We start from the raw sequence: 9426 nt of genomic DNA, 5'->3' as shown, positions 1-9426 counted from the left end.
TAGAAGTCATATGATGTGTAAGGCAGATGCCGAAAAATGTCTTTCCTTATCAAATACATAACCCCCAAAACCTTGTACCACAATTGTAACTGCCACCATTGTGGCCACCACTGTGAACCTCCCCTGTAGCATCTGACTTGACCCATATCAATGTCTACATCGATATTCTTACAATCTGTGAGAAAGCCTCAATGGCCCGGTGAGTGCTCAGACACCGGACCTCACTCTTCCTGCTCCCACCCCCCCACTGGGTGGTTGAGCTCCCATTCCTACCCTTCCTGTAGCACCCTACTGGGTCCTACAACCCTTCCTCCCTTCTTGGGAGGGAGAAGTGACTCAGGCAGCCCCAGGATGCCTGGCCACATACCTGCAGGCCCAAATTCCAACGGTCACTCACTACCATGCACTGGTCAACCAACCTGCCTGTCCCAACAAATCCTGCTACTGGTACGCTCCCCTGAGCACCAAGTAACTGATAGTCGACCACTGGGCTACTCCCTCAAGGAGTGCCGACTACCCACGCTACCGGTACGCTCACATGAGCACCGAGTCACTGCTAGCTGACTGTTAGGTGGCTCCCTCAAGGAGCCCCCATTATACCCGCTATCAGTATGCTCCTTGGAGTGCCAAGTTACTGCTAGTACACCCGGCCTCAGATCTTCTCCTGCTCTCCTCCCAACAGCTATGCAGCCACATCCACCCATGAGTAGAATGGCTCAGGTTGGGTTCCCCAGAACCCATTCCTGTAACAAAGAGCACCAGGACCATGATCTGGACCTGTGCATCACCGAAGCTGAGAATAATTGCAAAAAGCCTTTTGAAACTTTCGACTTTAGAGCATGTGTCGAAGACAAAGATCTCTGCAGCCTGGCCTTCCAAGTTATGGACATCTACAGCCACCTTGATGATGAGGACCACCGCAAAGTGGCACATAGCACTCTTGGTTCACCTCTGAGCACAAATGCCAAGAAATTTGACGAGGCCCCATGTGAAAGCTACAACTTTGGTGTCAGGGCACACCCGCTCACCCAGCTCCACCTGGTGCCCCTTCCCCTCTTCCCTCCTCTTCTTTTCTTTCTTTCCTTCCTTTTTTCCCTTTCCTTTATTTCATTCTTCCCATCACTCTCTTCCTGTTTATTCCTTCTATTTACACAGACCACTTTCCCTTGTATCATTGTACTGTTAACCCGACTGGCCCAGACACCCTGGACAGCTTCCCACTGTGCCCAGCATGTGCACCTGCAGTGGATGCTCTCAGGATCCCCCACGGGGACACCCAGATGGCTGCAGCTGTCTCCAAGGATGACATGGCACCCATCATGTGACCCAAGCCACATGTACATAAATGTACCTGAAGTGGGAACCGAAGAAGTAACCTTCTTCTCGCCTTTTCCACTTCAGGTAAGTGCATCAGCAAATTGAGTCTTTTTGCTGTGCACCCTCTACACATTGGGTGGAGAAAATTAAATGTTTGAATGATTTTGTTCTCCTAAGGATGCAGAAGTGCAAAGATAATATGTATATACATTTTTGGAAATGCATATTAAATGGCCAGCATCATTACTTGAAAAGCTCTATGAGCTCACTGAGCTCATAGAGCTCATAGAGCTTTTTGTTTTTAAATAATGGATGGTCTTCATATCTCCATGAAATCTGCTTAGTTATTTTGGCACCAGTAGTGCAAAGATAATATGGATATATGTGTGTGTAAAATGGCCATTGTCATTGCTCTGAAAGCTCATATACCTTTTGTGTTTACTAAAATCAGCACCTTATTTGTTTATTGCTATTTACAAAATATGAGGAAAACTCTGAAATTCAAAAATTTGCACTTTATCTTTCATCTCATTTCTTGCTCAAAACTATGATTCTATGTGAATTGGAAAGCACCAAAGTGTGGCAATGTAACCATGCATGTTATGTAGGGTATAAATCAGTTTTAAAAAAGTATTCCAAATGAAGTAAATTAAAAATACCACCCAATAAAGCAAACAAAAAGCTGATGTATTCTTCAGATATCATCCAAGCCTTTGACACCAAATTTCCCATGGTCAAAAAGCCATGGTTATTTGGCTCACCAAAACATGGTGGGAGACTTTTCTAACACTGAAACATACATTGCTACATTGCCCCACTTTGGCACTTTCCAATGCACATTGAATTATCAAAAAAGTGATTTAATTTCTTTTCCAATTATTCCTAATTTCCTGAAATATCTCTCCCTAACTTATCCCAAATTTTCTGATTTTCCCCCTAATTTCCCCTGATTTTTTGGACATTCTCCATTTTTAGAAAGTCCCCCATTTTCTGAATTTTCCTTAATTTTCCCTGACTTTTTTCAAGTTTTTAGAAACCCTGCAGTTCCCCCTCATTTTCCTCCCATTTTCCCCTTCATCCCCCCCTCAATTTCCTGTTGTAACTCAGGTTATGGCACCTCTGAGATGAACTGTAATGTTTATACAAGAGTAGAAACAGATAGAGTTCATCTCTGCAGTCATGTGACACATAAAAGGAAAAGAAAAGGAAATCAAACAAGAGGTAGATGTACTACAACATTTCCCCCCAATTCCCTCTGCAATTTCCCCCCATCCCCCCCTTCGATTTTCCCCTCATTCCCCCCCCCATTCCCCCTCCCAATTTCCCCCTTCAAATTTCCCCTCATCCCCCCCCATTTTCCCCCCATTTCCCCCCCATTTCCCCCCTCAATTTTTCCCTCAATCCCCACCTCATTCCCCCCCCAATTCCCACCTCAATTTCCCCCCCATTTTCCCCCCATTTTCCCCCTCATTTTCCTTAAGTAATTTCAGATTAACTGTATGCATATCCCTAACTTTGGTCTATATATTAATTTGGCTATATACCCTTGGTGTGTAGTGCTGCATTGGGGGCTGAAAGTTAAGCTCAGTTTGTTCAGTTTCCTGCATGGTAGGGACTTGGCTGTGACTCATCACATGATGCCAGAGTCAATGCTCTTAAATTTTAATTTTGATATCGGGTAAATTAAACACTCAGGGAGCTCATATAGATAATAGTCCCCTGTGTGCAAATATAGCTCTATGAGCTCTCAGAGCTTTGACTACTTTGGGGAGCTCTGAGAGAAGGGGACCTGCAATTTCAAAGGACTGAAGCTCTGAGAGCTCTGAGAGCTCTATGAGCTCTATGAGCTCTCAGACCTCCGCATTCAGGTTTGCTGATGAGTGAATGGAATCATTCATGTTGATATTCAGAAAAACACGTATACTGCTGAATCATTCAACAACTTTATTGCTTCAATTCTTATTCGCATGAACCCAGATCCCCAGCCACAATCTGTCCTGGTTATGGACAATGCCTCAATTCATAAGTCTGAGGCACTTGTAGAAATGTGTTATGAGTGGTGTGCATGGTTTTCAACTTAGGCTCGGTAATACTCATGGTGTTGCAGAGGTGTCAAGCTTGAGTTTCTTCCTCCCTATTCCCCTGACTTCAACCCAATAGAGGAGGCATTTTCAACAATCAAGCAATGGCTCTGGAGGAACTGAGACTACGTTGATAATGAATTTTCGTCCAAGTCATTCCACCGAGCAGCAGACCTGCTCATAAGAGCCATCTTCTCTGTGACCACTCATCAAGCACGCAGATGGTTCCATCATTCAGGTTACCTTTAATGACTTCATTTGTTTTGCTATACTACACTATGTGCAGAAACTATGTACAATATACTTTGTGTGCGCAGAAACTTGAATATACAGAGTGAGTAGAAAGTTGGAATACACATGAAGTTCTCAGAAATTTGTCGTCAGTAGACACTCATATGGTACATTGGAACCATTGCAGAAAATCACCATATTTCCTCCCATGGGTCATCAAGTGGTTCATCATGAATAATTTCACCGGATGCATCATTGGATGCAAAATCAGAGCCAGAATCAAGAAGGTGTGTCACTGGTGGTGAGCATAGTTGAATGCATGCATTTGGAGAGCTCAAATCAGAAGAAATTTCAATAAGTGGGGGTGAGCCTGGCTTGCCCTGGTGTTCTGCACAAGAGCAAGGTGCAGTGCATGAGACCAATGGGGTTTGGGGGACACTTGCATGTTGCGAAGTTGAAGCATGTTTGATTGGACTTGGAGAAAGATCAAGAACATATGTGTGAGTCTTTGGACTTGGAGTTGCTGGGACAAGAATGACTGGCCTATTCTCTGAGGCAGCAGATGAGCATGGGAGAAGAGTTTGATGACGACCCAGGGACTGTTTAGCCTCTTTGAAGTGCTTTGAGGGCACTTGTTTCTTGGGAATAACCTCACCAAGAGGCTTCCTGCGCTTGGCCAGCATCAGTGTTGGAGATGGAGGGGTAGCAGATCATGGCCACCTCCGGGTGCGGGAACCACCCTGTATGGGTTTGGGGGGCAAAGCACTGAAAAGATGGCTCTTGGGTGGCTCAGTAAAGGAAACTCTTTTGATGCCATCAGTCTATGGAATTGGTCAGTCTTGGTGGGAAGGCATATGAGCGTGAAATGAACATGCCATTGCTCTTGCCCAGACAGTGAGTGCCTCATCACTGACAAGCAAATGGTGGAACTCCGCAGCAGGGTGACGATAGCAGTGTTGTGCACAAGTGTGGCACCAGAGCCTCTTACAGAGTTCTTCATAAATTGATTGATGTGTGGATGAGTGCTGCACAACAGTCGAGGGTGTGGCTGTGCAGCGCTTCTTGATCGCCACACATTTAAGACTGCATCCTAGAGCCACACATGGTAAGACTTGTGTAGTATGTATATCTATAGCACAGTAAATTAACCTTGTTAATAATGCATAATTTCTTTGACTTGTATGCTTGGGATTGAATATCACGCTGAGCCTCAATTGCATGAGCAAAATTCTTCACATCATGAATCTGAGTGAAGATGCATTCCTTCTCATCAGACAGACGATATCCAATCTGGTGGACAGAGAGTTCCACCTTCATCCTGCCTAAAATCTCATCAAGCACTTCTTGCACTGATTGGGATTTCGAGTCAGGAAGATAGACTGTTTCATTCTCTTTCTTCGGATCCATCATGTTTAACATGAATTGATACTCGAATTCTAAACAAAAGTGAGCTTGAAAAGAGGTAGTAAGATGCTGGGACATACCTTTCATGCCCTTCTCATTAAGTTTCTCTTTTTGTTTTCCCTTTAACTTGTTGTCCTTTGATGCAGCTGCTGGCCCAGGGGCTGACCCCACTGCAGGTGGTTCAGTGTGGGACGAAGGCTGATGGATTGCACTGGCATATGCGGGTGCTGGATTGAGCACAGTGACAGGACCCCATTGACCAAGATAGATGGGGGCATTGGACGCAGGTGTCTGAGTCAGAAGGGGGTGGATGGGTTCAGCAGAATATGGAAATTGGCCACTATCCTTTGCAGCAATGTATGCCTGAACATGGGCACGAACAGGATCATTGGGTGATTTGTCTTCCCCTGGAAATAAAAAGCATCGCCAAGGGTCAGATTAGGAGGCTAAGGGAACCAGACTTACAATTGTTGGGGATCCTGACTGGCATACCGGTAACGTTGCCACCACCATCTGAGAGCGCATTCAAGGTAACTTCTGAATCATCCGGAAGATAGTCAAGAGATGTCCATTTCGATAAAATTGTAAACTGCTTCTTGATGGCTCTTTGGCAATGGTTTATCCTGAGTCAAGCCTAGAAGATAGGCCATATTCCAGGTACGTCGCTGGTCCTTGTTCTTGACATAGTAAGCCTTATTGAGCTGTCCAGTGTTCGACATTGTAAGTAGCTGAGAACAGAGCTAGCCTCCAACCCCACCGTCATTCCACATGTCTTATATATCATGCTGGGCATCGTTCAGCTCCACAACACTCAACGTCATTTCCATTTAACTTATTCTAGGGTGGTGACTATCACCATCATTGCTGAGGGTGGAGACCCCGGCATTGAGCTGTTCATCCAAATAAGGAAACCCCTTTTGTGAGGCCACGATCTTGCCAACTTCTTTAGGCAGATGATTGACCTGCCCCACTTACCCATTCAAATTGCAACTGGCAGATTTTTCTGTCTCCTGCTGTAAGTGCCTAAGTTTATTTTTGCTGATAGTGATTGCTAGCTAAAGATGAAGGGGATTGTTATAGAAATGGGAATTTCCCATTTTAGACTCTTATGGGTTCTGTATCATGTGATATGTAGAGTAATTTGTCGGAAAATCCCGTATATCGTTTAAATGCCTGGGAAATGTTTCATGGCGTTTATGTTTACAACAACTACCCAACAGCCAATGAGAATACATTGGTCAGATGTGGTGGTACTTTATGTGTTATATGAGACGGATTTTTGACGATTTTGATGCTGTAGGAAGCATTTATGACACATTTATTAAGTTATTAAAAACATATTCAGAGCATTTGAGGGGTATAAAAACGCATTCAATAATATCAAAACGCCATAAACAATTTATCACAACGTTTAGATGCCAAAATTCACGTTTAAACATCAAATTTTGGCGTTTTAAATGTCAAGTCTTGTGCTTTTGATCGATCTCGCAATTTTCCGACATTGAGTTTAACCAATCATTAATCAATGAAAACCTGCTGCCACACTACCTGTTAAACCACATGTTAAACCATCTGTGAAATCACTTGTAAAACCTTATGAACCATCTCCCCTCGCCCTTCCCTCTTCCTGCACCTAGAATGGATGAAAATGGGCACCTTGTCATATCCTGGAATCCCGACCCTGCACACTCCCACCACACCACACCTTCCTAACAACTTCACCATCCCCTACACCATGCCTCCCCACTCCCCAAGTCACCTCCCCTCCTGACTGTCTCAGCTCCGGTCTGGTTGTGGCACACCGAACCTTGGCCACTCCCATCCCGGAAGCTCGGTTCCGAGTCGGAACATTCGGAGACTCCGGATTTGCTCCGATATCCCAATGGACCTCCGACATCCCGTGACACACCCTTAAACCATTTCTCCACCCATTTCATTTATTTGAGTCACCCAACATCCTTCGGATATGCAACTCCGCTTTCGGAGTTACCCGCATCCTTTGGTGATCTCACTCACGTCATCACTTATTAGTCACCCTCCACTCTTAGCACGACTATCTTCTTCTTACCATTCAGTCGGCTAACCCCCCCTTACCCATTTCTCGTTCCCATTCATTTTCCGGCCTCTTACTCTGCCCTCCATGGTCCGACACCTTGGTTCCCCATTAAAGATATCGTTCGGGACCTTTCGGTACCTCTTGGTATCATTCGGCACCTTTCGGTGTCATCCCATTGTCATTCGGACTTTGACTAAGTCCTTTCCACTCCCCTTTATAAATACCCGTAGATTAGAACTGTCAGGGCACAGCCCTTGACCCCACTCACCCGCAGACACCCTCACCCTTCTCCTAACCACCCTCTCTCCACATTTCCCCATTCCCCTTATCCTTCCCCCCACTGTTTCACATAATGACGCGCGCGTGCAAACCCGTGGGAACGTTCTGGGCGAGCGACTCGCCCAGAAATGTACAGCCACAACCGTGGGAACATTCTGGGCGAGCAGCTCACCCAGAACTTTCCCACGGGTCACACCCGTTATGGAAAGTCGGCAGCAAGCGGGAACTGTATAGTTCCTAGGGTCCTTTTGTGTCGGCCTCACAGGGGGCTGAGAAGCTTACCCTTCTTCTCAGCTCATTCCCTGTGAAGGCAAGTGTACTTACCCGCTTTTCAATGAATAGCAGCTCATTCCCTGTGAAGGCTGAGGCCAGTCCCCTCAGCGACTTCGAGGAGTTAGCACCTGGGGAGAGTACCCCAGCTTCCACACCCGGCCTCGCCCTCCGGCCACTCCCAGCTGGGGTCCGGATCCTGACAAGAACCTGTAACTCCTCAGTTCTAATCTTGACTAATATGCTACCCAAAGTCCCTCTGAGTGAATCCCGTTCCATTCTACAAGATACCTCAGACATAAGAAATACAAGGACTAACTGAGACGTAACGGAGGCACAGTGCTCCCTCCGAGTCGCTGAGGCCGCATCCCTCTTAGAGCCTCTTGTACCATCCAGCAGAACCGGGCTTCCCGGAGAAGCTTCGGTCCACCACCAGAGCTCTCGGATTCCCCCTCTAGTTGAGCCCCACCTGCATTCGGACTCACGCATTTACCCCTACGATCCGGGTTTTTGACAGACCTCCGGCCTCATGGTTGTAACAGGGATGTTATTCTTCTCCAGCAATTGGGCAGCATGGGAACAGATGTATCTGCAGTGAATGTCATATCCCGGAATCCCGACCCTGCACTCTCCCACCTCATCACACCTTCCTAACAACCTCATCATCCCCTACACCATAACCCACTTCCCAAGTCACCTTCCTTCCCAACTGTCTCAGCTCCGGCCTGGTTTGTGGCACACTTTACCTTGGCCACTCCCATCCCGGAAGTTCAGTCCCAAGTTGGAACATTTGGAGACTCCGGATTTGCTCCGACCTCCTGATGGATCTCCGACATGGGGCCGAGCGGAGCGGAGCTAACAGAGTTAAACATTAGCTGACTGAACATTACCAACAAGTCAGGTAAGTGTCCGGAAAGTTGGTGGTCGTGTTTGTCTCGCAAAACGTGGAGACGAAGATCATTGGAATCCAGAACATAGATGCGGTTGTCCAGCCTTAACAGGCCTTCAGCATCAACAGACCAGTGGGAATTGGGGAGGTTGGGGGAAGCAAGATGAGAAGAGATTGTGGTATCGGAGGAGAGGGAGGCTAGAATGGCTCAATGGAGACCCTCTGTGTCGACGAGTATGGCTGCTCGGATTACTGTGGCAGCTAGGAATGTGGCTTGTAAGGATGCAGTGAGCTGCTCCAAAGTGAAGACCGGTCGGAAGTTCTGCAGATTGACGCTGTTGTGGGGACAACTCCGTGTACCGCAAAAAGTCGGATTCTGTGGAATTTGGCCACCAACATATACCACATACCCTCTGACGCTCCCGATGTTCATTCTAACACTATCCAACACTCCACAAACTCATTCCTTATTTTTCCCTATTTTCCCCATCATTCCCGACAACCCCAAGCAAAATTCCCACGCCCAACCACGCCGCCAATTTCACCCCCTCTCCACATCTCAAGAACCACTGCACCAATTAGGACGAATAAGGGCTCGTTGGAAAGCTGGAGACGAGGAGGTTGCTGACGGGAGGATAGGCGGGCGCTGTGACGAAGCGTTGCGGAGTTAACTTTTACATTTCCCATTTCGGACCCGTTGTCACATTTTCCCCATTCACTCATATTTCTTTTATTGTTTCTTTGTTCCCAATTGGATATTCATCATTTACGGTTGCCTAACGGCCCGTTTACATTCCCCCAGTCCATTCATTTCATTCCCAACATATATAAACTAGATAACAGCTTGTACATAACAAGTTAGTATTGAATAGACCCGTGAAGGGACAAGCAGAAGTTGC

The 9426-nt window shown here is 46.4% G+C and overlaps 2 protein-coding genes across 2 annotated transcripts; one reads left to right on the top strand and one right to left on the bottom strand.

Annotated features, from left to right (window-relative positions):
- Nucleotides 1-4719: 4719 nt before the first annotated feature.
- On the bottom strand, nt 4720-5752 carry EI90DRAFT_3291454 (uncharacterized protein; the record flags this gene model as incomplete). The annotated part of the gene is made up of 5 exons (XM_039067277.1): nt 4720-4758; nt 4779-5065; nt 5114-5440; nt 5499-5636; nt 5695-5752. The coding sequence occupies 5 exons, from the start codon at nt 5750-5752 to the stop codon at nt 4720-4722; spliced, it is 849 nt and encodes a 282-aa protein (XP_038912767.1).
- Nucleotides 5753-8706: 2954 nt separating this feature from the next.
- Nucleotides 8707-9198, top strand: EI90DRAFT_2930641 (uncharacterized protein; the record flags this gene model as incomplete). Its single annotated transcript, XM_039055022.1, has 1 exon — nt 8707-9198. A coding segment is annotated over one exon (492 nt), but the record flags the coding sequence as incomplete, so codon positions are not given.
- Between the last annotated feature and the right edge of the window lie 228 nt (nt 9199-9426).

This window comes from Cantharellus anzutake (assembly GCF_015039405.1).
Source record: "Cantharellus anzutake strain C23 chromosome Unknown EI90scaffold_47, whole genome shotgun sequence".
Taxonomy (NCBI): domain Eukaryota; kingdom Fungi; phylum Basidiomycota; class Agaricomycetes; order Cantharellales; family Hydnaceae; genus Cantharellus; species Cantharellus anzutake.
The sequence above is the reverse complement of the archived record's forward strand: the minus strand, read 5'-3'. Positions and strand labels throughout refer to the sequence as shown.